The following is a 27,699-nucleotide window of genomic DNA, read 5'->3' on the forward strand; positions in this document are numbered from 1 at the left end:
TTTGGTTCCTCTCCGAAAAAAAAATATGCTTTAATTATTTTACTAATTCAAACCAGAGCTACAAACATTTCTCTTCACTGGCTTCTGCCTACTTTCAACACCGTTCCTCAGCCTCTGTGATGAGAAAGCTCTCTGGGCTACAGACACCTTCTGTGGAACAGCATTGACCAGGATGCTAATGGCTCCCAGCATTGTGCTGCCTTCAACTTCATTTCTGAGTGTCTCCCTTGGTTGCCTCCTCTACCTCCATAGCCCGGAGGCTGGTCCAGAAAGCTACTTCCTTGTCTTTGAGCTTCTGGGCTTGCTGGGTGGTGGCCCCAATCTGAAGGTAACTTTCCTTCTCGTCATACTCTGGCCAGTGTGGCAGTCCCTCTCCATTTGGGTTCCTGAGAACAGAATCAAATAAAGCTTTGCAAAACTATTCTGTGATCCTCAGGTTTCACTGAGGGTTTTAGGAATTCCTTGGCATATGTATTGCCAAGAGGCCATACAGCCCCTGAGACACCTACTCACCTTCTGCAGGGCAGCTTGCTCATTCTTTGAGAGTTCTCACTGTACAGCCATTGCTTTGGTCATTTATACTTTAGAAACTGCCCCTTCCCACCAGGAGTGTCCCCAGCACCCCATATCACCCACCAAGCCTGCTCTGTCTTTTTCACCAGGCTTACCCATTCCGAGCAAAATTGCCCCAAAACTTCATCATCATGGTGCTGAGGTTGATCTCCTCTTCTGAGGCGCCCTCTGTGGAGAAGAAGACAAGAGTCCTTTTCTACTCATGGTGTGTGGTTCATGGGCAGTATTAGTATCAGTTGGGAGTGTTTAGAAATGCAGTCTTCACTATTATCATACACTCGATGAGTGGGAATCTGCATTCATAGAAGAGTTAGGCTGAGTGTTCTGTTTAAGCTTGGACTATCTAGGACTCACAAATGGGCACATAGTTCGCCCATGAGTGGGCTGCCTTTGTTTCTCATGATCATCTGCTCTTCCCTCTCTACTCAATGCCACAACCCTAAACCCCAGAGCTTCCTCTGCCTCATAAGTTGCTGACTTCTGGATCTTTTCACATTCTCTCATTTACATAGATTCTGAAATATATCGGAACTATTAGTGTTCTAAGGATTCACCAGGGTTAGAGGCACCCACAGTTTGATGTGCTATGAATAGCTATGATATGAGTCACAGATCACCTACACATGCTGAGAGTCAAGATGCTGAAGATATTTGTGAGAAGCTTTTTTAATATTCAGTTATTATATATTAAATATATGTATATATTATATTTAATATGTATTAAATATATGTATTTAATGTATGATTATCTTTAATATTTTATAGAAAAAAAATATATATACATAACTATATATATTATATACAATTTTGATATCTGACCTGTAGGCAGAGATATGGGAAGATATATATTAGACCCCACCCAAGCTTAACACCAGCACTAACTGTCTCTTCTCTCATATCCTATACACTCCTGGGATTAGAAATTCAAACAGTGGTATTCTTGCCTGAGACAGAGCCCTGCAGGTAACCTGCCAATTGTCTTAGTGATGTCACGAGTCAGGATCATGGGGATGACTACTTTGGCTAGGGTACAGCTTCCTTTATGCCTATTAGATGAGGAGGAACAACAGTCTTCTTGATGTAGCTCTGTCTTTGTTGTAGTTTGAACATGAAATGTCTCCAGTATGCTCATGTGTTGGAACACTAGGTCTCCAACTGGTGGCCCTGAATGGGACAGCTGTAGAACTTTTAGGAGGTAGAGACTGGGAGGGAGCAGGTCACCGTGGGTGACTCTTGAGGCTTATAGCCTAGATCCACTTCCTAGTAGCTCTCTGATTCCTAACTGCTAGAGCAGTGTGACCAGCAAACCTATTGGCCCTGCCACCATGCATTCCTCACTGTAGAAGGCAGTGGCCTTTGAAACTGTGAGTGTCAATAAACCCTTTCTCCTTAAGTTGCCTTGGTTGGGTATTTCAACATAGAAATTATGAAATATCTAACATGGTCCTGTTAGGAAACTAGGGTTAGAAGGAGAGACACTTACTTAAGGCCACCAAACCAGGACTAGACCTCAAGGCTCTTAACTTGAAGTTCAAGCCAACAGTGAGCCATTACCTTTTAAAAATGGTGTCCCCCAAACGGAGTAAACTTCATCTCCATGGTCTGCAATCACTGTCTTGGGTCTCATGTCGGACACGAAGCTTGGACGATACTTAAACTCATACATGTAGGTAGGGGCTCCAGCTTCTGAGAAGATATGGATTCAGTTATGCATGTTACCAGATACACACGGGTGATATAAAGACTCAGAAAATCCACAGCTAGGAGGGAAACAGCTTTAAGGGATCCTAGGAATTTGCTTGATGCTTGGGGCTGCTGGTGGTGGTTCTGGGATTTAAATAATAAGTTTCTTATTGTTGTTGTTGTTTGTTTGGTTTGATTGATGGATTGATTGAAATATCCAAACTGCCTGCCTGAGCATTAAATGCAAGTTTAGAAAGAGCATGAGCAGTCTGTCTCTTAGTCTTCGTGAGACCATGAAACTTGAGGTTTTTGTTTGAGTCTTGCTTGGATGCCAGTGTTAAGACCATCAGGCTTGAAGGGAGGGTGAGCTTGCCTCTCTTCTGTCCTTTGTCTTCCTCTCTCACCACCAAAGATGTCATGTGTAAGCCCACGCACCATTGCTCCCTCCCGCTGGATCATTGTATCAGCTAATACTTCTGATTATGTAGTAAACCTTGCATCCCAGGGACCACAGTACCCGTGATCTGAGGACAGCATAGACACCAGTAGAGGAGTGCTTCTGAACTGAAGGATAAGGCCTTGAATCAGAGTGGTGGAAAAAAATCTGACTCTTTGTCCCTGATTGCTTTCTGTAGGAACCTTGGAAAACAGAAAAAAAATATTCCTCATGACCCCACGACCTATACAGTCCCTTGATGTTTAAGCATATATCCTTCTCTATATAAACTGGGATAATAGCATCCAAGACATCTTGTAGCACACTGTAATCATTTTTCATGTTGAATATTCATCCATAAAATAGTAGACAATTTTAGCAAGAATTGGTGTTTTGAACAAGTATCCCTTCATGCTCCTGTGATCCACTTATTAAACAGTCACTATAAGGCCATGAACCATTTGCTGAGAAAAGAGTAACCTAGTCTCCTACAAGAGGGAAATGACTGCAGAAGGAACCACAGGCACCAGCCTGGAGAAGAAAACATTTCCTTTAGTCAGTGTGACTAGTTTTAAGACTTTTGCCTCAGACCACTGAGATGAGATCAGTAAAATTTGTACAATCATAAAACAACTCATTAATGGGAAGCGGGCATAGATACTTGGGTAACAACAATCAGGAACAAGAAAGGGTCCTGGGAGGTTCTGCAAATGGCACCTAGAAGAACACATCTCACTTTTTGGTGGGTGCAGGCTTTCATACCTTCCTACCTTATCTACACAGCCTTGGGGCAACATTGGGAAGTCCCAGAGAAGACCCACTTCAGCCCTCAAAGTACTCACACTTCTATGTGCTGAGCTGGACAAAGGCCAGGTGTGGACAATTGTCCCTCGATCCCACTTCTACCCTCTGCCTCTGAGCTTTGGGTCTTGTGTACCCTTTAATCCTGTGTGGCTTGTTCCACTTTTCCTCCAGCCCTAGTACTGTGAACAAGCTACCTTATAGCACCCTCTGACCCTGAGCAGGTTCTCTGAAAGTTACTTTTAGGCATCATTTTGAATGGGTTAAGGACTACTAGAAACCATGAAGTATTATTTCTGGGTGTGATCAGGGTCTTTAGGGGAGCCTGGAATATAACTTGATACACTAAAGAGGGAAGGTCCACTCTCAATATGGACAGGCATCATCTGACCCTCTGGACATCACAGAGAAGAGAACAGAAAAATATGATGTCCTCTCTCCTGGAGTTTCTTCTCCTGACCCTAAACTCTGCCCAGGACACTAGGATGTTCACATCTGGACTTTGAGACTTATACCAAGGCTCCTCAAGGGCCTCTGGCTGCCAGGTTAGACTGAAAAGCACCATTAGCTTCTCAGGCCCTAAGGCTTCCAATCCTGTAGTCACTTTACCAGAACCACAGGGTCTCCAAACTGTTTCTTGGCCTTCATAATCCCACAATATAATTCTCCCAATATATTTCTTCTCATCTGCCTGACTGTCTGTCTGTCTGCCTGTCTATCAGTAATCTATCTCCTAGTGGTTAAGACTTTTGGCAGACCATGCCAAAGTTGCCAAGTGTTTGCACTTTATCTCTATACACACCAGCATAAGGTTAGATCAGAGACCCAAGCAGATGCCACTATGCCTCATATATGCTCCTTGTTTACAGGTGCATCAGCTCCAGTACCTGGATCTCTTTGGCTGAGGCTTTGCTTATTGCTATAGGTTGCCTTGCCCATGTGTACAACAGGTCAATGAATCATGGAACTAACTAACTGACTTACTGAAATTGCGTTCAATCATTGGCAAGTATGTGCTGAAGGGTACAGCTACACCTACTTCCTTTGCCACTCAGACAGGATAACCCTGAGATGTGTCTTCTGCATGATTCTAAGAACTCCCTGGCAATTCTTGGTAGTGAATCACAGACTGATCTCTTTCCAATATCATATCTTCATCTCTCTTTGAGTGTTTAATGAGATTAACTCTCAAATTGACAACTTGCATTGTGCCAGGCATAGAGATTCATGTAAAAGAGAAATAATGTAGAGTATACTCCATACCACCTCTGGACCATATGAATGAGCCTTTAAGTCCTGACCCTCATCATTTTCCACATTTGACTATACTGGAGTGAGAGTTCCTCTGTTGTCCAGCCCCCAGGACTCACCTCTGTGATAGCGAGCCACAATCACAGATGGCACAGCAAATAACACATCTCCCATCAAGTCTAAAAAGAGGTCTTTCTTTTTGTTAGGGCAGTCTGATACTCCCAAATACTTCTCAGTGGCCACTGGAGTCAGTTCCTTAGAGATGTTCTGAAATAAATCAAGAAAGAGCCCACCCCCACCCAGTGAGCAATGTGTGTTTTCCAGCCTATTAGAAAGACTCTGATTAACTATGACCATCTTTAGTGCCGTGCTAATCTTTACTCTAGGGTGGAAATTCTAGATACTAGTTCCCTTTTACTCTACCATTTAATTGACCTGTGACTCAGGGTGAACCCTCAGCCCTTGCTTGAATCTCAACCACCCAGATTCCGCTGATACTTACAGCAAGTGGGTAGGACTTCCACAGGAGGGATGTGGCTGTCTTCTGGTCCAGTTTGCCTTCAGAGAGTGGATAGCCCATCATCTGTTAAAGAATGATTAGTCATTTGTCAATTGTTGGGAATTAATGAGAATAACCAAACCAGCTAACCAACCAACCAACCAACCAACCAAACTGATGGAGAATGGAGTTGTTTGTAAGCCTTGATGTGCATGGGTTCTAATGAATTAGACAATACTAGTCAACTTGATGGATTTATCCAGAAACTGAAAGAATGCAAAAAAGAATTAAAACATATTTATCAAAAGCTGACTCTTTGTGTCTGTGTGTACCTGTGTGGTGTGTGGATGTGTATATAAGTGTATATGTATTTGTAAGTATCTGTGAGTGTGAGCATATGTTTGTTTATAAAGCTGGAATCCTATAGACAGTGAGATAAAATCAAGAGCAGGCACTTAGAAGCCAAACACTAGTGGATAGAGGTCACAAGACATCCCACTACCAAATCGCATGATTGAAGAATCCACCGGCAACCATTATGGCTGTGTCATTTGATAACCTCTGAAATATTTCTTTAGAACTCATCATGTGATGATGTGTGCAAATCTCTGCAGGCGGAGACAATCCAACTTCAGCATGGTTGTAGTAGTATGACCCATCCCCTGCCATGCTTACTTGGGAAGCTCAGTGCTGCCAGGAGAAAACCTGAGGTTGAGCAGACTATCCCTGGCCTCTGTTGAAGCAGCTACTATAGAATGCTTGCAGTTACCAATCTTTAAGATGCTCCTTGAGGTATTAATGTCCTAAGCAAAATAGTTTCCTCAAGGACCAGAGGCAATTTTCTCTACTTTTTGAAGCCTCTTTGAAGTAAAACAAACAAACAAAACAAAACAAAACAAAACAAAAACATTTGAGGATATTGCTTTGGTTTTCTCTCCTAGTCTTTATGGAAGAAAAAAAATCCCTAATTTTGATATCGGCTCTACTTTAATGTACAGATCTGAATCCTTCCTCAAAGAGCAGGATGTTTCTTCTGCAGATGAGTGTGGACCAACAATTCTGTATCTGGCTACACAGACTCACCCCTCCTAGCACACTGGCTCTTGGAGAACATCACAACATTGAAATCTCTCCCACTATTGGTGGCAGGGATCTGGATTAATTTTGTAGTCCATCTCTTCCCTATTATAGTCTTGCTACTAAATGAACAGCATCATTCTACTTTTTTTTTTTTTTTTTTTTTTTGGTTTTTCGAGACAGGGTTTCTCTGTATAGCCCGGGCTGTCCTGGAACTCACTCTGTAGACCAGGCTGGCCTCGAACCCAGAAATCTGCCTGCCTCTGCCTCCCGAGTGCTGGGATTAAAGGCGTGCGCCACCACCGCCCGGCTATCATTCTACTTTAATATGCATTTTCATTGGTTATTTTTAGCACAAGAAACTCCCATTTTCCTTTTGAATGCCAATAGAACCAATCTTCTCTAGGATTTGTAATGAAACAACTTAGCACTTGTAGAGATCTATGGGGCATGTGAGTCAAACTTCAAGGTAGAAGCAGCTGTATCTCAGCCTGACTCCTGAACTCCCAGCTCTCTCTCCTTTCTGGGTGTCCTTAGTTATTTCACTGAACAATTTCCATCACTTCCTGGCCTTTGGGCTAACAAGAACAGCTGGCAGTTATCATCATTACAGACCTCTCACTTGGAGCTTGTTAGGATTCTTTAGACAAAGGCAAAGAGTGTAGAGAAAGGAGCTCCTAGGACCGCACTTCCCAGGGCACAGCAGGACCATCTTGGAGACGGTTTCCATGGAGATGTCTACTTGTGACAATGGGAGCAGCTTCCATGGATTCAAAGGAAAAGGAAATTTAACTATGTGCCTTTATTGTGTCCTGAGCACAAATAAAGATGGGTTCTAGAGTTAGCTTTATGAGATTACTAGTTTCTCACCGTTGGAATAAACCAGCCAAACTCTTGCTTGTTGATGCCTATGATGTAGGGAACAGTGTTAAAACTCTGCTCAGCCAGGATCTCTTCTGGGGCCTTTGGCAGCAACACTCCATCAATCACAGTGGTCAGGAAAGGGTAGCTCTGGAGAACAAAGCAGCATGTGGTTACTTATTCCACAGAACCCCTGTGTCTTCTTTGTTGTTGGGCTGATGGTGAAAGCCACACTATCAAACTACATGAGCCTGGGCAGTAACCAGAGAAGTTCAAGGCCCCCAAAGTGACTAAGTTTCTGCAAGGGCATAGAACACTGACTTGTGGGTATCACTGGCAAAGTGGTGAGAAGGTGGTACATTCTGGAATATTTGTGTGTGTGTGTGTGTGTGTGTGTGTGTGTGTGTGTGTATAACAAATAAATAAATATGTACATATTTATAATACACACACACACACACACACACACACATATTTTTTTCCCTCAAAGTTCCATAGAGATGGGATCCAAGATAAAGCATGAAATTCATTAATGTATTTTTAAAAGATTTATTTTGACTTTAATTGTGTGCCTATGTCTGTGTGGGGGCATGCACATGTAAATGCATGTGCTCACAGAGGCCAGAGGAGACACTGGATGCCCTGGAGATGGAGTTACAGGTGGTTGTGAGCTAACATTGGTTCTAGGAACCAAACTCAAGTCCCTTGCAACCATTGCAAGTGCTCTTAATCCCTAAGCCATTTTTTTATTTCTCTCACTTGAGGGTTGATGACACCTAATACATAACATTTTGACTATAACTTGCTATAGAAGCCCATTTGTGGCATTCTCTGCTGACTGTGGAGCATTGTGCTATTTAAGAGAAGCGGATCACTTTGTACTGGGTATCTTGAAAAAAAGGCCTATCATTTTCCCGATGCCAAGGAACATAATTATAGATTTCTCTGGCTTCCTTTTGCACAGCCATATTGTCTACTACACATTTTTTGATATTCTTCTTTATGTCATGAACTCATAGATTTAGCTTCTTTCCCCTTTTTCTGTACCCTCATCAGACATTATAGGTATCATATTAGTACCCTGTGGGACAGCCTCACCACTTACATGTAGACAAGGCTCTTCTTGTGGATCTAATAATGTATTGTTGACATTGTCACCAAACTCATACCCAATAGTTCTGTAACTAAAACAGGAAACAATCTCACCTGACACCTTTTTCATAAAGTATATCATAGCACCTGTGTCTTTAGTTGCAGCAGCCCCTTCCCTACTTCCTGGAGCCCTTTAAAGCAAGAAATCTGTAGAATCATCAAAGTATGGGAAGCAATTCAGTAAGCCAAAAGAGAAGGAGCACTTCCCTGGGAGGTACATGGAGTACTGCTTTGTTTCAAAATGGGAATTTGGGTCTCATGTGACTCAGACACTCAAGGCTCTGTCTGGGAGCAGGCACATATGCTTTGAGTTCATCTGAGGACTCAGAAACACATTTTTACAAATAGCTCAACTCAAAGCACATAACCTGCCATTTATATAGACCAACTTCATCCATCTGTCTATATTTAAATGTGACCTCTCCCTGAGGACCAGAGCCCGTCACCTCCAAGATACTTGTTGAGATTCACAGAAACTGGAATTGGCAGACATTGATAGTCATCTTGATTTTATATTTTAGCTTTGATTAAAAAAATATTTATTAGATTAAGTGGAGTCTGGTTTACATGTTACCAGCTAGGAAGCTGGTTGTGTGTTTGGTTAAACGTGACATCTAGAACTTTGGAATGTTTGGGACTTGTGTTTTGGAATCAGGCTACCTGGGTCTGAAAATTGGCTCTACTATTCACTAGCTGTTCATTGGGGACAGTAATGTATCTGCATATGCTACAGTTTTCTCATCTGGGAACCAATGAAGTAAGCAATTGAACATGGGCAATGTTCAGCACAATACTTGTACTGGGAAAGGCTCAATAATAGTAGATATTATTTTCATTGGCAGAGTTATTTTATCAGTGGGGTCACTGTGACACTATTTTTGTGCCATCTTGCTAGCTTCATGTTCCATGTACAACATTTCTCTATTTGGAGAACAGAGGACTGGAAGATGCCTAAACTGAAGATCATGGTTTCAAGAATGTAAGTCCTTGAATGAATGATGAACGAATGACTGGCTAGCTCTTGCTTTATGAAGTTCAATAAAACAAAGCAGACCTATTCCAAAGGTTCAGAATTCTAGTCCATGCTGGTTAAAACTAGAGAGCAGGTTCTGGGTGCCACTATTGCTGCCTTAGAAAAAGTATAGAATGCAGAGAGGGCTGATGAAGAAGGCTGCAGAGGAACAGATAATCTGAATGGTGCAGGTGCGTTTGACCTTGGCAGTGGTCTTTGGGAATGAGGGATGTTGACAGGAAAGGAGGGTTGGGATTTCCCAACAGTGGGCAGGACATGTGGAAACAGATAGGGGTGGTACTATGCAGGGCTATTCCCAGAAATGCCAAGAAGTTTGGGTATGGCCGAGTGAGAACATCAGAGAGAGGATCACAGAGCAGATCACATTTTGTGCATAATATCTGGCACATGACAAACATTCAGATATGTTTTGAGTGCAGTTGTTTTCAATGGAGGCAGGGAGATTTTTGCTATAAACAAGGTCTTGTTTTAAGAAAGGAGGTAGCACACTTTGGCTTGTGTTGTGGATGGCAAATGTGACGATTCCATGACATGGGGGCAGGAGAGGAAGTAGATATAGAAAATAGAAAAGAGTCCAGAAGACAGGCAGTGAGGGTTCTCTGGATGTAGCATCTTCAGAGGGGCCATCAGCAACAGTAGGGATTACAGTGACAGCCTTGGGCCTCAGCGATGCTGGTGTCTGTGCTATGACATCCAGGTTTATTGTCACCTTTGGTTAGACAAGAGGGGCATTCCTTCTTCTTCTCATCTCTTAGTCTATAGCTTCCCCCAGCAGACTTTGTCAATTATCCCTACAATTATGTCCAGCCACAAACTGCTTTTGCTACTCTTCTGCTGAGGCCTTGGTATAATTTGCCAGGATCTCTTTCCTGGAATCCAGCCCCCTCTGGGTGATCTCTGTTCCCACCTAGCCCCTTGCTTACTTTCTCTTTCCATTTGTAATCAGTAGATCCTAGTAAAAACTAAGCCCACATAACTATTTTATTTATTCTGTTGGGTGCACCCCTCCCCTTGGAATGGGAAGGCTCCAGGAAGGTCAGGAGTACTATCTGTTCACTGCTCTGTCCCTGTTGTAGAGCTAGTTCTTGCCTCATTGTAAAATCTTGATGAATGACTGAAGGAATCTCACACCATCCTTATAAGTGAATTACTAGGACACCCAGGGAGAGAGCATAAAACAGGACTATAGATATTTGACATTTGCACAACAAATGTCATGGGTCAAAGGACACTGCTAGAAGATGGGAAGGTAGGGTGGGAGCTGTTGAGCCAAGTTGGAGTTCCTGTTGAGTGTATCAGTCCTGAGGATCTCAATGAAGGCTCTTAAGATCCTTATCCGAGCACCTTTGCCCCTTCCAGGAAAAGTTCTAGTCTAGTTTCCTCTTACAGGGCCATACAGTGAGCAGGAAATGTAAATGAGAAGGAAATCCCTGAGCCCAGGAGGCCAAGCTACTCATTAGTCACCCTGTACTATGATGCACAGCTCTGTCTGTGATTTTGTTATTCTAGCAAGGGACTACCTTCTCTGGACTTCTGCAATACGCATGCTGAGAACAACTAGTATTTTACAAGAATAATTCTTTGCTCTACAGTTAATTGACGCTTAAAGGTGTTGAGACTCAGAACCTATAATGGAAAAGCAAAGATCCTTACCTCTCTGGGGTCTCCAAGCAAATCAAGAGCAAAGAATTTCTGTGAAGGCAAAGGCAGAAGATGTGGTGAGCAAGAGTCTCTGTACAAAGGCTGACCTTTAGCTACCCTCCTGAGATGTCAGGTTCACAGTTCTGGTCCCTCCTTGGCTGGGCCCAGTGTCAGAAGACCTGAGCTCTACTGGGCATGGGAACATGCCAGTGGAATAAGACAAAGATGGATAGGCACAAGCAAAGAGACAGACCCTTAGACCCAGAGTGAGGACCCCTAGCTCTGGAGATGACACGGTTGGTGTGCCCACCTTTCCTAGTATAACTTTATATTCTTGTGTTACAGAAGTATTTGTCTCCAAGCTTTAGAAACCAATCATGTTTTGTTCCAACAGTTTGATCATTTTATGAGAACCTGATATGTCAGGGCAGACAGCTGGTGCCCAGTGCTGATGGGATATTATGGGGTCCAGAATTATCCTCCAGCCAGCTAGCATTGAGAAAGAATGAAAGCAAGAACAGGAGGTAAGGAATTCAAAGTTTTAAGTTTTTCTGACCTCTCATTCACATCTTTCTAATTAAGGGACTAGGTCATATGGCCCCGGATGTTGTGTTTTCTGGATGTTTGCTCTGACAAGCTTCCCTATGGTAACAGCATCATCTTTCATTCAAGCATCTTAGCTGCGTATAATTAATGCACAGTCTATGTTCTTATCTCATCTGGGTAGACATCTGAATGGATAGATGGTCATATAGTATATGATGGTCATATTCCTGAATGCATACAGAGTGATAATGAGCAGGCAACAATAATATATCCTTGTTTGGTTCGAATGGATGGTGTGGTGTAAATAGACAGTAGCTGGATTATGCATAGGTATTTAAGTTGTCAAAAACGGGTAAATGAAGCATCACAGATGGATTGCTAGTGCATTTGTGGAAGTACATCATACTTAGCAGATAGATGAGTGGCTGGATAAATGGATGATGGATGGATAGATGAAGAAATGGATGAATGTGTTGGTTATCCTGGAATTAGAACATTACTAACTTATGATTGATAGCTTCTTGTTTTTCATTGTTAATTATGTATTTTTATACTTGATTCTTCCTTATTCAAAACTTAGAGAAAGATTGAAAGTAGGAAAAATACTTGCCAAGTTCTATTTCATAAAGTCAATTAATCAACTGTTAGACAAATTATAACAATTCTGAAAACGTTCATGTTTAGTATTTCCAGCCCTAAAATTTAGGACGGTTGTCACTTCTGTGAATAGAAAATACTTGACTTATTACAATACACTCACCTATTATGATAGCAAAACTATTGTTTCGAGAACCCTGAGTTTTTTAACATAATATTTTTGAACACTTTTGACATTTGTATTATTTCATAGTAAAAACATCTAACTTATATCACGGGGCTGTTACTGTTCATGAAAGGTCTCCATGTAGTTGTCCAGGACATGAGGAGCACTGCACCTAGGACAGAAGTGTGGGGAGCACTGGCTTAGCCGCACCTACCATCTTCAGGGTCGTTGCCAAGAGTTCCTCTTCTGACTTCTTACGCAGACAGTGAACTATATCGGCTGACGTAGTGGCTGCACACCCCGTAGCAACGGCAACTTGCTGCAGTGATCAGAGGGAACAACAGAGATAAACGGCATTGTCTCTCACCTCCATGAACACAGAGAGGGATTCTATCTCGAGCCCAGTTGTGGGATGTGATCATAGCAAGTACTCTAGACCAGAAACTGAAGGCTGTGGGTTGAACAGTATTGTTCCTGTTACTGATTGGATTGCAACATGAGTCACTCATCCATTTGTGTCTTAGTTGCCATTTCTCTGATAACATGGGTATGGTTCTTTAAAAGCCCACTGTCGTTTGAGAACGACAGTGTAAAACAGTGACCAGAAGCATGGAATCCCAAATTTTACCTTTTGAGTTCATATTTTGTTAAGGAGGACTATCAAAGCAAAGATACTCCTCCAGCTCCCCATAAATCACAGAACAAAGCTATCTTTCTCTTGAACCTAGAGAAAGTTTGTAATCTCAGGGGAAGGTGTGGTACCCATGTGGACTGGAAGCAAACTGGCTGGAGGAGGAGGCACAAGTAGGCACAATAGAGGCTAATGATGGTATTCACTTGGCTGACTGTACTCTGTTCATTCTGTCTGCTCTGGCCACACCAGCTTTCCCCCATTCTCCCTCACAGGTTCCCCTTTTGCACAGGACATTTGTACATGCTGTTCCTTCTTGAGATATCCTCTGCTTGCCAGGTAGATATGTCACTTCTTTCTGATCTCCCTGATTCTCATTTGTTGGTCATGTTCTCGTTAACTGTGCATTTTGAATTCTTGTGATTTCATCAGATTTGGTTATTCTCACTCCTTTATGTATCTTCTTATTGTTGAAGTCTTACCACTGATCACACAATTTAAAAAATTAATATCCTTTACTAGAATGGATGCTTTCTAGGTTGCAAGGTTACCCAGCGCCTCAGGGAGGAATCATCTCAGATCCATAACCTGCAACCAGAGCACTGGAACTCAGATTCTAACAAATATGTAATTATAGACCATTGATCTCTGTCCAGCCTAGCCTGCCTTGGTACACTTAGGATGGTGTGCTCACTGGGCATTGCAGTGAGCTGGAAGTCCATTGTCTTGAGCTTGGCTCTCAGTATGGCCATGATGACTTAGTGACTTCAATAAATCACTTGTGTATTCTGATCCCATTTTCTAACTAGACACTGAGAGAATAAGTGCTGTCTCTAATGCTCTTCCAACACTTGGAGACATCATCTGAATAACTCAATGGAAATTTTTCTTGAAGGTTCTTGCAGAGCTTAGAATGGGCTACCCAGATGACCTACCTCAGCCCCATGCCTTGTATTCTCCCTGAACAGACAGGGTGTGAGGGCCACACCACTCTCAGAAATGGCCCTGTGGAAGAGGTTCTTGGTCAGTGGAGATAAAACCTGGGAAGGAAGAGAGGAGAGTTTTTACTCAAGGGAGATGGCCACTGACCTGCTCATCTTGTAAGGTTTCCTCCACCTATACCCTTGCCTGCGCTCTGATTCTCAGTGGATGTGACAACTCCTTACCTGCTCCTGTTTGCTTCCCAGCTTTCCTCAGACCAGAGATAGAGTTGCAAATATGTGGCATGCACACATTATGATAATCAACAACGCTGGAAATAAAGGGTTTTGCAGTTCTAAGGTATAAACTCTATTTCAGTGTCCCTAATACTCAGAAATTGTCCCAGAGAAAATGATCATGACCATTCGTAAAATTATTTTAAAGACATTTTCTTGATGAGGGGTAAGGATTATGCTTATCTTTAGGATAGATATTTAGAAGTTAGGGTTTTCTCCAGTGGAGTGACACTGGGTACATATCAAATATGTATCAAACACACTGAAGAGCAGATCCCATGCTTAGGAGTAAGCAGCCAAGAACACAAGAAGAAAGTCAATTTTTTTGGTTGTTGTTGTTGTTTGTTTCTTTGCTTGTTTTGGTATGGGAGTGCTTTTTATTGTTTTTTTTTGCTTTTGTTTTGTTCTTTGTAATTTTGGCTTTGGTTTTTGTTTGATTTGGTTTCTTTTGAGACAAAGAACATAAAATTGTGTGGGTTGGAGGTGGGAATATCTGAGAGGAATTCAGGGAGAGAAAGAACCTGATCAAAATATAGTGTATGAAAAATAATTTATAAAAACCTAACAAGCACAAACTAAATAAAGTAAAAAGAAACAAAATTCATGATGTATATGATAACAAAAATAAGAGACAACTTTAAAAAATTCTACTATAATACTGAGTATTCAAAAATGTTTTATAATTACCAGGGGATACTATGCTATTGTAAAAGCAAGTACTAAAGAAAGGCATTTAGCGTTTTAGGGAGTGTCTGTGGTGGTGTAGTACTGAGGGAAACTTTTCTTTAAAAGTTATGTGATACATGAAAGAGATAGAGAGGGGGGTAGGGAGATGTAAACAGAGGCCTGGGATAGAGGTAAAGTTGTTGGAGAAAGACAAGAGAAATGGATGTTAAGATGCCACAGAGACATCGCCTGGGTGCTGGGACTGTGGATGTCTTCTTTCTCTTTCGACATTGCCCTTTTCCCTTTCTTTTAAATCTTTTAAAAATATAAAATATTACCTGGTGAGTATTCAACTATGAATCTGATACATGTTTAAAAGATAATCTGGCTGATAAACCCAACTCACAGATGGCTGGAGAATTTTGTACAGCCCCCAGGAGGGTCATCTCACTGTACAGCTCTCACTGTTTTTCTATAGCTTCCCTCAGTGTACCCCCATCTCTACACGGGCAGACTCACTCACATCATAGGTTGTCTCTGGCTGTAAATTGAGTTTCCAGCAACCAGTGACCTTCTAGCTGACTGTTTGCATCTCTTTATTTACCCCAAGTTAGATGAACTGCAGAACCAAAGTGATTAGGAAGAAGAGAGAACTCAGCAAAGAGAGAGGAATAGGAACAGTAAGGTCAAAGGCTCAGCTGGACATTCTTTTGGCTGAAGGACATAAAGCCGAGGTCTGAGCTTCTTGGGAGCTCTTGGTATTTAGTTTTACACTGCCTAATACTGAACCATGAGTACAATCAGTCTAAATCTAGGTCTTGTCAGCGAATGTGCCTGTGCTTGATTGAACGGTCTTCAAGAGCATCAACATCAGCAGCCACATCGACCCTAGACATGAGGCTTGGTTCTAGAAATACTCACAAGGACAGACACGCTTTCCCCTCCTGCTGACTCGCCAAAGAGGGTTACAGAGCTTGGGTCCCCTCCGAAGTTAGCAATGTTGTTCTGGACCCACTGCAGCGCAGCCACTTGGTCAAAGTGACCCCAGTTCCCTCTGCTGTGTTCATCTCCTGTGCTGTAAAGGAAGGGTGAGAGTAAGAATCGGAGACATTATAACTGGGCTGTGATGGGCTGGGAGCTGGCAGTGGCTAGGGTGTGGATTATCCTTCATTGTTTTATATGTTAAAAGCTTCATCTCCAGTGTGGGGATGCTGGGTCTTGGTATAACCTTTAAAGGGTCCATTGTTAGGTGGTTGAGCATTGAGGGTACTAGAATGAAGATTGTCCTAGTAGCATTCTGGTTAGTTCTTATGAGAAAGTTATGGAGATCAAGCTTGACCCTTTACTTGCCCTCTGGCTTCCTGATATGCGCCCATTGTCACAATATCATCTGCCACAATGTGATATAGTCCAGAGGTTCCATAGCTGGAATCATGGTGCTTGGACTTTCAGCCTTTGAAGCCCTGTGATAAATAAATCCCATTTAAAAATTGACATTTATTTTATTTTTAGTTGTGTGCACGTGTGCAGGGATCTGTGGATGTGAGGGACGCTGGTGACAGCAAACGCTGGTGACAGCAGAAGCCAGAAGCATGGGCTCTCCTGGAGCTAGAGTCATAGGCAATTGTCATCTGTCCAGTGTGGGTGCTAGGACTTGAACTTGGGTCCTCTGCAAAGAGTTGGTCCACTGATATAACTGTACTGGAATATGTGAAAGTAGCTTTGGGGAAAATGTAAAGGATTTGGAGTAGTGGGCTAGTTATCTTAAAGTGATATATGGGGGATACTATAGACATCTCAGGTGACAAGGAGGTTAGGGGAGTAATTGTAAAAGGCTACAATCTCTGATTACAATAAAGACTGCTCTGAACATCTGTTCTCTGAACAGAGAACTTGGATGAGCTAAACCCATGCCTTAAAGCTTTATCGGAGGCTAACATTAAGACTGATGGAGTACTTTACATGATGGAAACAATTCATAAACAGCAAAGCCTTCAGGACCTGGCATAGACATTGCTGACTGCTGGAGATTTTCAGTGGGACTAAAGAGCAAAGTTAAACAGGCTAGAAATAGAATATTAGCATGTGGTTAGAGAAGGAACAGGGAAAAAAAAGCATTTAGGGGGTAGAATCAAGAGATCACCTGCTAAAGAGATTGGTAGGCAGCTGATCATCAGGATAATAGGGTAAAGGCTTAAGACCACCCATCACAGGCACAGACACCTTCCAAGATATGATGACAAGGGAAGAATTCAAGACCTTTTCTTGGACTTTCTACCCAAAGTCATCCCAAGATTTTGCTCCTAGCTAGCAGGATCTTCAACCATAAGAGCTATAAACTTGTTAGAAAGGTAGGAGCTCTCTGTGGAGGTGAATATGGCCAAATATGGGATAGTCACTGCATTAGAGGCAGTGAGAAAACTAAATGGTCACTACAGCAACTTAGGCCAGGGACACAGAACCTTGATGTTTGTAGGAATAAGGAATGGATGAGTAGCTGGGCTCTGTATCTGAAAAGAAGAGCTAGGAGGATTTGTTTGCCACACAGGTGTGGAATATGAAATAAAACAGAGTCTAGATTTTCACAAGGATTTTACTATGATCAATCAAAAGTATAAAACCTAGGATACCTGCTTGGGAGGGCCTAAGGAAAACAGGAAGAGAGATTTTGTGGTCTAGGTAAGTTGTCAAGAGTTCACATTGTCTCTGTGAAGTAGGGCAGTTCTAGAGAGACATTCTAGGATACATGAGGACACAGTTAAAGATGGTATCTTGGCTTCAAAGGAAAGGCTTGTCTTAATCATTGTTCTCTTCCTGTGAAGAGATTCCATGACCGAGGCAACTTATAAAAGAAAGATATAATTGGGGGCTTGCTTACAACTGTTTCAGAGGGCCAGTCTCTATCATGGTGGGAAGGATGATAGTAGGCAGGCAGGTGGGCAGGCGGGCAGGCGGGCAGGCAGGCAGGCAGGCGGGCGGGCGGGCGGGCGGGCGGGCAGGCAGGCGGGCAGGCAGGACACTAGAGCAGTAGTTGAAAGCTTACATCATACCCACAAGCATCAGGCACAGAGAGAGAGAGGGAGGAAGGGAGAGAGAAAGGGAGGGAGGGAGGGGAAGGGGGAAGAAGGAAAGGGAGAGGGAGAAGAAAAGGGAGAGGCAGAGGGAGAGGAAGAAGGAAGGAGGGAAATGGGGAGAGGGAGATGAAGATGAGGGGGTCTTCAGTTTTTGTAACCTCAAAACCTATCACTCAGTGACATGTGTCTTCCAACAAGGTCAGACCAATCAATCCTTCCCACACCACTTCCACTAACTGAGGACCAAACATTCAACCATATGAGCCCATGAAAGCCACTTTTCATTCAAACCACTACAGTGGGGAATGCTGGGATTTACTGGATAAGGGGGAGGAGACATATAGAGGCCTGAGTAAGGGGAGGGAAGGAGCAAGGAAGGGCTGGTTATGAGCAGCCATGGGGGCAGGAGCAGCCAAGGGCAAGAGAAAAGCAATTAGAAGAGTGTGCGCTCACCCAGCTGTTACTGAAGGGTCAGGAAGTTGTTCCAGGGAGGGTAGGGGTCACTGGTGGCTTCAGCAAGCACAGCCTGCCAGGCACAGGGGAAGGAGAGAAGGACAGAGAGGAGATGAAGGAACTACATTTGGCAGGCTTGCTGAAATAGAAAGCAGAGAAACAGAACTTGGGTGAAAGATGGCACCTCAAGAGGAAGAGTTCCTGCTGAGAGGTAGACCACAGCCATCTTTCAGTTCCAGTCCCCCCAGCAGCAGCGAGAGCTCAGCAGGAGTACTTAGCAATCTTCTCAGGTCTGTACATTCCAGGTCATGAATATGCAGAAAAGGCTCCCAAAGTTTTAATGCAGGAAACCTGGTTCTGACCTCACAGATCTGATGGAGAGAGTCTAGCCTGGACTCCTGCATTTGCCAGATACTAAGGAGGAAGTGAGCTGCGTCCTCCCTAACATCCTCCAGGGAACATTATCCCCTGGGGCCATATCCTCTGACAGCTTCCACCAACCCCAGTCACTCATTTCCTAACACACAGGCATTCTCTAAATTCTTTTGTGCCTCCTGTCCCAAGAGATGCGTGACACTGAACTTCTTTGCTGCACAGCAACTGTTGTCAGGAATTCAGTGTGCCGGGCAAATTGAAGAAACAGAGACCATGTAAGGAGCTCATCACAGATCTCTCAGAGGCTGAAATTATCAGGGATGAGCCCTAATGTCCTGACAAGGCAATGTTAATGCAATCTGACAAAGGTCCTCCATCTTACCTGAGGAATCCCCAGATGCCCAGGCGGTATTGAATGACTACTACCACCACTTTTTCATGGGTAGACAGGGCCAGTCCATCAAAAGTTGATGCTCCACCAGATAGTAAACCACCTCCATGGACCCATACCATCACCTGGACAGGCAGCAAAGAACCATGCAGATTATAAGAAGTAGAGAAAGAACAACATTTGATGACTTAATTATTTCTTGGTTATGACTGAGGAAGGCATTATCTAAAGTCTACGAGTGCCCACTATGGCTACAAAAGGTGTGTGTGTGTGTGTGTGTGTGTGTGTAGCCTTCTTAACTCCCTAAGCTTGGTCTCAGATCACAATCCCACTCAAGGTAGCCTAGTTACTTATTGTTCTTCCCCTTCTCGAAAGTCTCAATGACCACGTCTTTAATAGTTCTTCCAACTGAGAAAGTCATTATGTACTAGCAAATGCCATGGATTTTTTCCACAACACACCACCCCTCTCCTGTCTGGACGTAACATCTCAGTTCAGTGGTGAGTTCACTTTCCCTGGGACTGAAATATTATCTTAAGAAATACACATGTTCCCAGTAGTACCTCTTCCTAAGATGTCTCCTCAAGCCTCTCTATTTTCCAAGCCTAACTACCAATTACATTTCCAAGAAGTCTTTATATATTGACTTTACCTGAGAGCCTACTACCTACCAGGCACTGCCATATAGATTAAGGATCAGGAGACAAGGGAATATAATTTCTGACTAATGGCTTCTGGAGATAGCATTTCAAGGAAGAACCAAAAGAATAAAATACTATAATGTTGCTAATAAAATATAAAAGAACTAAGAAACTGTAGACTAATTACTGTTCAAAGTACTTAAAAATAACCTATTTATGTAACAGATAGGCAATCTGCTTGAGGTTCCACAGAGCATGAGAGACAGACGTAAGACTTGACTCAGAGCCCACTGAATTCCTAACTCCTGTAGCCCACAGCTGTTATCTCAGTGAGTCAGCAGTGAGGCAACTAGGACAGAAGGCAGATGTTCTTGCTTCCTTGTGTGAGCTCATTCAGGACTGAATAATGTCTTCAAGGTCACTTCTGTGTGTGCACATGGAACAGTATCCATCTGAAGAAACAAGAGTCTGGGAAAGTAAGAAATATCCCACTCTCTCACCTTCTTAAAAACACATCCAGGTTTAACTCTGTGTTCTAGGACTTGTGTTTATAGCTGGAGGGTCTCATGCCTTCAGACTCCCATATCCCCTGTTTTTCCTTCTATTGGGTACCCTGCCACCTTGAGGGAAGGTCTGAGGGAAGGTCATCTCAGAGTGAAGACCAGCAAAGGCTGGTGGGCAATGACAGACTGAAGAACCTACTACATTTCATCTTCTCTCCCAAGGGTCACCTTCTCCAGATGCCCACCTCTATCCTGTGACCTGTAATTAGCAGCCTGCCCCATCCTCTATCCTGTGACCTGTAACTAGCAGCCTCCCCCATCCTCTATTCTGTGACCTGTAACTAGCAGGCCGCCCATCTTTGAACCTTTGTTTATACGGAAATGCTGACTCACTGAGCCGTTAGTTCTTGCCAAAGGCAACCAAGGAAAGAAACAAATCATAGTGAAGTCCCAGATGTTTGGCAAAGGAAATGCTTCTGGGATTGTCCCAGTCTGCATCCCACATACCTTCATCATGGGACCATGAAAGTGTTCACAGATGGACCCCGGTGTACTTGGAAGACAACATATTTGTTCCAAGTCCATGTTAAAAAACGTGTTTTGAAGGTCAGAGGACCTACGCTCTTGGTCCATAAACCCTAATTTATAGATCCCCTCTGTCTTTGCCTTATTTTTCCCTATCCACAAAAATGGGACCAGGTGGATGTTGGGTTATGGATGCTTTCCACTTCTAACTTTATTGGAAATTATGTTTTAACTCCCCAGAGTTCAGATTCTCAAACAGCAATTAAGAGAACAAACATTACTTTCCTAATGTCCACTGTGAGAGAGCATGCAAGAATTAAGATATGCTTACCAGATACACTCCACTCTCCCACATATGCCTAGCATCATCACTGAGGATAACTGAAGTACCCAAACCATATTTTTCTGTGGTCAAGAGAAGTCAGAGACATGGCTAACAATATCTATACTGCTAGAATCCTTTGTCCTCTCTAATCTGCACTGGAAAATCCAGGATGCTGAAGCTTTTGGGTGCCCATTGCTATTCTGAGTGCTTACCGGCAGCCTGTCTTTGCTTGTCAGGTCAGTAGGGGAGTAAATGTTTAGGTAAAGGCAGTCTTCAGAATACTCAAGAGATACATTTTCTAGTTGGTTAGTGAAGACATCAGAGAGGACTGGCCCCACTCCTGTAATTTGGGAGCACCTGGGAAGGGGAGAAAGAAGAACCCTAAGATTCAAATAAACAAATAAAACCCAGGGAAGGTTTTCTATTATGTGGTGTAAGCTCACAAACTGATTTTCCATTACTAGGCTTGAGATACTGGTATGGATAGGAAGCTATCTGGGAGTCCTAGTAAGAATTCGGAGATTCCAGAAGCACTGGCACCCATTACAGTCAAACAGCAGATCCAAAGGGTATCTAATGTCAACTCTACACCTTGTGTTTGTCGTGAAACAGCAATCATGTCTGTACAGGTAACTGCTAGGGATGAATGCCCATTAAATCCAATGAATAAAATCTCCAGCATTAAGTACTGAGGTAGCCTGGTGTCAACTCTAGCTTCTCTTACTGTGGTAGGCATCGGTCTCCTCCATGATTCCAAGCTTAAATACCTGGGAAGATTTGGTCACGCAGTCCTGGAATTCTCTGTGTGCTCTGGGACCACAGAGTCTGGCAGCCTCAGGACCCTTGTAGCTCTCAGGGACTCACAGCAAGCCTGGGTGGAAGCACCCTCTACTGCTGAGATGTGTGTAGTTACCACAGGCTTAAGGAACACAGCACCTACCCTCCCTGAATCTCTTGGAGAATTCGGGTACAAAAGTGATTGCAGAAACTACTTGGGCCTTCCATGTGTAGACACTGAACAATGTATCAGGACCATCCACAGCAACATAACCTCAATAAATATACAAAGTAAGGCTCCAGAGACTGACCCCTGAATGACAAGGATGTGCGATTTCCCAGAGCTCTGCCTCCAAATAGCTGTTTTCTGTTCTTAAAGAAGAACAACAGACATCAAGGAAACACAAAGAAGTGGCTTGTAAATTCATCATAAAAATGTTTTCTTTTTTTAGGGTGGGAGAAGTAAAGTTGTCTATATGGAATTATTTCTAATTGCTTGTGGTTAAGAAGACACAGTGGATATTGTCACCTCAGAAAATTTAACATTGAGATGAAATGTTTAAAAAAATCAAACAGGAAGACTGAAATATAAAAGAATGATGTAGAAAAAGAGCCAATGGCAAATGAACCAGAAAGCAGATCAGTGTGCTTCAGTGCCAGCTAGCTTATGCTTCTTCTTTTTTTCTCTCTCTTTTTTTTTCCAGTTACTTTTATAGTACTAAGGGCTTTTGAACTCACAAAGCAAACAGTTTACTACGGAGCTGTAACCACCACTCCAGGCAGTTTATTTGAAAGTACACAGAGTGAGAAAAGAACAGGAATAAAGGAAGACAGCTTACAGACCCCATTAGGAACATCAAAAGAGCAAACATGGCAGTTATTGGGGAGATTCGACAAAGACAAAGAACAGGGAAGCTTTCTAAAAGAGGATAAGCAGAGATTGCTACAGCCGGATGGGAGATACTAATGTTCAGATATAAGGTCAAAGGTCACGTGTTTGATCAAACCCCAAAAAGTCACCTATGACATATTATAAACAAACCCAACAGTCAAAGATAAAAAGGAAAAAAAAACAGTAAATAAAGCAAGTAACACATAATGGATTGCTACCAGCTTTTCCATACAAGAGATACTAGAGTGTTCCAGGTAGAAGACAACATGTAACAGGGTTGTTAGCTTTCTCTGGTAAACATAAACACAGAGACGATTAGTTAGCACTGCAATTGTGTGGCGTATTCACACCTATCTGTAAACTGGCAAGACTAGTTTGTTTTATTAAAAATAATACTCACTGAATTTGTTATTAATAGGTAAGACAGAGATGTGTTCTGTGGCATCAAAAATTCAAAATGGAAGAAAAGAAGTTGACATGTAGAGTGTGAGTTTTCCTTTTGGTTAATGGTGGGGTCTTGTCAATTTAATACTGTAAGTACGGGATGTTAGTTGTAAGCTCCACAGTGAATACAAAGCAGGAGATTATCATAGAGACACTGAAAACAAGTCAAAGGTACAAAGAACACTACTTGAGAAAACTACCTAACTACCAAGAAAGACAATGAGAGGGAAGAAAGGAAGGACAGGATATGGGATTGCTGGGTATCTTTCTTGTGAGACTATCTGGGTACTCTGGACTGTGCTCAGTTCACTACACTCACCCCCAACATCAGCAGCTTCCGCCATGAAAAGTTCAAGACAGGAGGAGAGACACGATCTTCACATCATACCTTCCTATCAGCATTTTTATCCAATGAACGGATCACCAATCATCCTTACCCATTACATAACTCATTTTCTTGCTTTGCAATTAGTCATTCTGTCTCCCCTCCTAACACACAAACTCTATGAAGATAGGGGATCTTTATTCTGCTCACTGATGCATCATCAGATCCGTGGATAAGTTTGGAATATACCAGGTGTTCAATAAATATGTGTTTGAGAAAAGACTCTAGAGCACTCAGAGTTATGGAACATCTTTGGGATCTTAGAGTATGGTAAGGATACATAAACAAAGTCTACTCAATCAGAGACCTGCCTCAACTCTTTCCAACAGCTCTCTGAGGCAGATATCCTATGGAAAGAGACCCAGACCCACCCCAGTGGCTTACATAGGAGGGTAGGAAGTAGCATTCTTTACGAAGCTCCAGGGCTCTGCAGGCACTGGTGGAGCAAATCTCAGAGGCCCAACAGGCGGCTTGGCAAAGGGGACTCCCAGGAAGACGGCCACAGGCTGTTCGAATCCTTCTAAGCTGATGTACTTTCCCAGGACTTTGCCTTGCATGGTCTCCACCACGGGTAGTGAGGACAGGTGCCCTGATGAAAATGGAGTCAAAATAAGAACACACCAGAGTGGATGCCTTAGAGCTGACTTCAAGGGGGTGTTCGCTATTTTTAGGTATGTGGTCATGAATAAGCTGCCATAGCCACGTAGACATCAACTGTTTCTAATATAAAATTATGATGAGAAAAACCATCCTTCCCAATTTGGAGGGATGGCAGAAGGGGTGAACTAGAACTGGAAGCAGAAAAGCAGCCATGCCATGGAGGTTGAGAGACAGCCCAGTCAATGAAGTGTTGGATGTTGGTGTTGGATGCTGGGCTAGAGGATGAAAGAGAGGCTTATCCCTTATTACTAATCACTTATGCTCCTTTCCTTTATTACACAAAGGATCAGGAAAGGAACCAAAGTCAGTCAGAAGGGTGAGGCAGAGGGACTGAAGAAAAGAAGAAAGGGGAGGAGCTGGAGAAGAGGAAGCTAGTTTACATCATTCTTTGGAGCTCAAGGGCTGCCCTCAGTTGTCTGGTGCCTGGCTCTGGGTTACTAAGTTGGACAGGTGGTAGGCTATAAGAACCCCATACTGGAAGTGGCTAGGGTACAGGCTCTGTATTAGTTGGATTCTGTGAATGTCGGAGTCTTCAGATCGACAAGGCTTTGTGTTTGAAAGCCTCAAATACAGGAAAGACAATCCATGGGTATTGCAGGACAGCTCAGGACTTCCATATGCTTCCATACCATTTAATCCACCGAGAAAGGAAGACTCTTTAGGATGTTGATTACCCCAGTGTCACCCGCCAAACTGTGCCTTGTTAATTTCTGCCATCTAAATCCAGAACCCGTGTTTGGCCATCAGAGCCCTGGCAACCCCCACTAGGTCTAGATTCTGCCTCCTTTCTGTCCCTGGGACACTGTGTCAGATCTGAAAGGGAATGTAAGGCAGAAGAAGAATAGATGAATCTGAAATGGCACATGGTTTTGTTGCTGGTTACCCTGGCAACCTCACCTCAACCCATCTTCAGGAAGTCCATTCAGGATTCTCTCAATCTCTCCATGTCCTCATTTGTAATGTGGCCATGTTAGTGCCTTCTTAGCAAGGGCTTCTTTGAAGATATTATAAAGTGCCTAGAATGCTCAGCTGGTGTTCAGTAATGCTGCTCCATATGTGTACCTCCCATCTAATAAGTTGTAACTTTTGTATTTCTTTTTCTATTTTCTCATCTCACCTGTCCACTTCCCACCTTCTGGCTACTGGCTTCTACCCACTTCAGGTGGCAGAAGAGTATCACCGAGCTAACATACCACAGGTAGGGATTTGGGCTCAGATGTTGCTGTCATACTCTTCCAGCCCCTCCTCCATGTCTCCCTGGACTTCCATGGTGCTTTGCCCTTCCTCCTGTGAATACTCCAGTGGGTATTCTCAGTTGTGGACCCTGATCTGTTTTGCAATATGGTTTCCTATAAAGACCTTCTGAAACTATTGGCTGTTCTCTTTGGTAAGACCAATTTTGAATCATTATTATTTCTGACCACACATTTGAGTGGAGATGTTGACATACTGTCTGTGCTCCATGGCAACAATTGGAGGAGAGCTAGAATGAAGTTCTGAAAAGGCTGCTCTGAGGCACTGACACTCTGAAGCCACACAGGAGAGCATATGATCCATGGCCGTGGTCAAGAGTGACAAAGTCCTTTAGCATCAGGACAGAGGGTCAGTTTGGCTCTGTATAGAGCCACACCAAGGGGGAACAAGGCAGGGGTGAAGCTGTAGGGAGTCAGGGAAGAACTGTATGTGCCACAGGAATGGAGTTCACAGGCTAGGCAGGAGCCTGGCTGGGGTGACCATGTTAAGAGCTACCAAAAGAATATTCCTGATTCTAGAATTGTCCCTGTTGTTTACTTGACCACTAAATAAACCTTAGTCCTTTAGGTAGGGATTTGAGATCCTCTGCATCATGCACCTGTACATTACAGAATTTCCCCCCACTTCCCATGGTCTCTACTTAGCAGTATTTGTAGCCCATTCATTCTTCCCAGGCGGGGCTAATGTCTTGGTATCTCAATCTCTGAACGCTTCTATTTCATGTATACAACACCTTTCCACCTTTGTTTACTCATCCCCACACTACAAGTTCCAGCTCTCCCTGATGATCTGAAGGCCTCACGCTCTCCTCCAACTCCTTGCAGCCCCTTCCATTCCCTCTCTATCTAGGTGTGTCTGTGGTCCGTCTACAAGGTCAGGCTCCTGAGTCTAAAGGCTACCTCTTATTCACCTTCTCATCCAACATACAGCTCATACCAACATCTCTTGTAGACTGAGGAATAAATTATCTTCCCAGTAGCCACTGGCTCTTAACATGTTGGCTTGATCATATTTAAAATTTTTATTAATGTACCCATTAAAAATACTACCCCTTTAAATCCATCCATTTATTGTGCTTTTAGAACAGACACTATGCTAAGGGCTATAAAAACAACAACCTATGTTATCCTCAGTATAGCCCAATAAGGAAGGTTCTATTGCTTTTAATTTTCCAGGTTCATCACCCAGACACTGCAAAGCTGAAGTGTCTTTCCCAAAGTCACAGGAATCAGAAGAGCTGAGCTAAGCTCTAGCCCTGCACCTTGGCTCCTGACTCAGTGCTGTTAAAACTCTGCTGAGCCTCTCTCCATATCTGCCTGGAGATGGAGTAAGACCTAGAAGATAGCTAGGGGCTCTTTTTAACTCATCATAGAACCTCAATAACCTCTTAGTACCTGCAGCTAGGGTATCGTCATGGTTTTCTTTCCCTGGATCTCTGTGATGAGAGGAGCTTGCAGGGTTCTTCGGCTCCAAGCCCTTTTTGAAATCGTGCTGGTGATCCCTGATATAGAATGGAATCTGGCATCTCTTCTCTTTATACACATTTTTCACTCACATTAGCCCAGGTCTAGGAGCTTCGAAAGGGCTCCCAGTATTTGTATTTTGTAAGAACTCACCAAAAGCCATGCAAGTGTTGAGGGAAGCCAGGGCCAGAGCAAAGAGCCACATGGTGGAAGGCCAGTTGCTCTGGGGTCCTGTGATGAGGTCTCGGTGCTCTTCTGAAGGGCTTTGTATAATTCTTCTTAGATTGTGAAGCTGTGTTACAATACCCATCCATGTGCAGCCCAGTGGCCTAATCATGAGATGACAAGGTGCTCTCCCTGTTCCACAGAGTTCCCAGGAGTCTGATGACAACCCGAGCCAGACCCAACCTCAATTCAAGTTCTTATACTTGGTTCTAGACTCAACTATCAGGTTACAGATAATCTCTAACTTGTCCAACCACTTCTTACATAAGATCTCTCCCCGTGGTCCTCTAAGTTCAGTCCACTTTGAGCTTCCCAAAGGCAGGCACAGCAAACTGCACCTTCAGTCAGGGCTAAGCTTTGGTCTGAGACTCTCAGGAAAGGCTGGAAATTTTAGAGCAATGTAGAGCACCAGAACTGGTGGCCTGCGAGGTTAGAATACATCTACAACTTCACTGGGCCAGTAAGTCATAGAATTCTGTGTT

At 43.2% G+C, this 27,699-nt stretch overlaps 1 protein-coding gene across 1 annotated transcript; it reads right to left on the bottom strand.

The window, feature by feature from the left end:
• LOC114639479 (liver carboxylesterase 1-like) lies at positions 1-27,275 on the bottom strand. The gene is made up of 14 exons (XM_028788230.1): positions 27,146-27,275; positions 24,000-24,204; positions 21,330-21,474; positions 19,115-19,248; positions 15,752-15,905; positions 13,883-13,987; positions 12,531-12,635; positions 11,020-11,058; positions 7,191-7,331; positions 5,247-5,327; positions 4,864-5,011; positions 2,128-2,259; positions 669-741; positions 1-386 (listed from the first exon to the last, which is right to left on the bottom strand). The coding sequence occupies exons 1-14, from the start codon at positions 27,195-27,197 to the stop codon at positions 209-211; spliced, it is 1,692 nt and encodes a 563-aa protein (XP_028644063.1). The 5' UTR covers positions 27,198-27,275; the 3' UTR covers positions 1-208.
• Positions 27,276-27,699: the final 424 nt, after the last annotated feature.

Source organism: Grammomys surdaster, unplaced genomic scaffold (assembly GCF_004785775.1).
Source record: "Grammomys surdaster isolate TR1022 unplaced genomic scaffold, NIH_TR_1.0 125739, whole genome shotgun sequence".
Taxonomy (NCBI): domain Eukaryota; kingdom Metazoa; phylum Chordata; class Mammalia; order Rodentia; family Muridae; genus Grammomys; species Grammomys surdaster.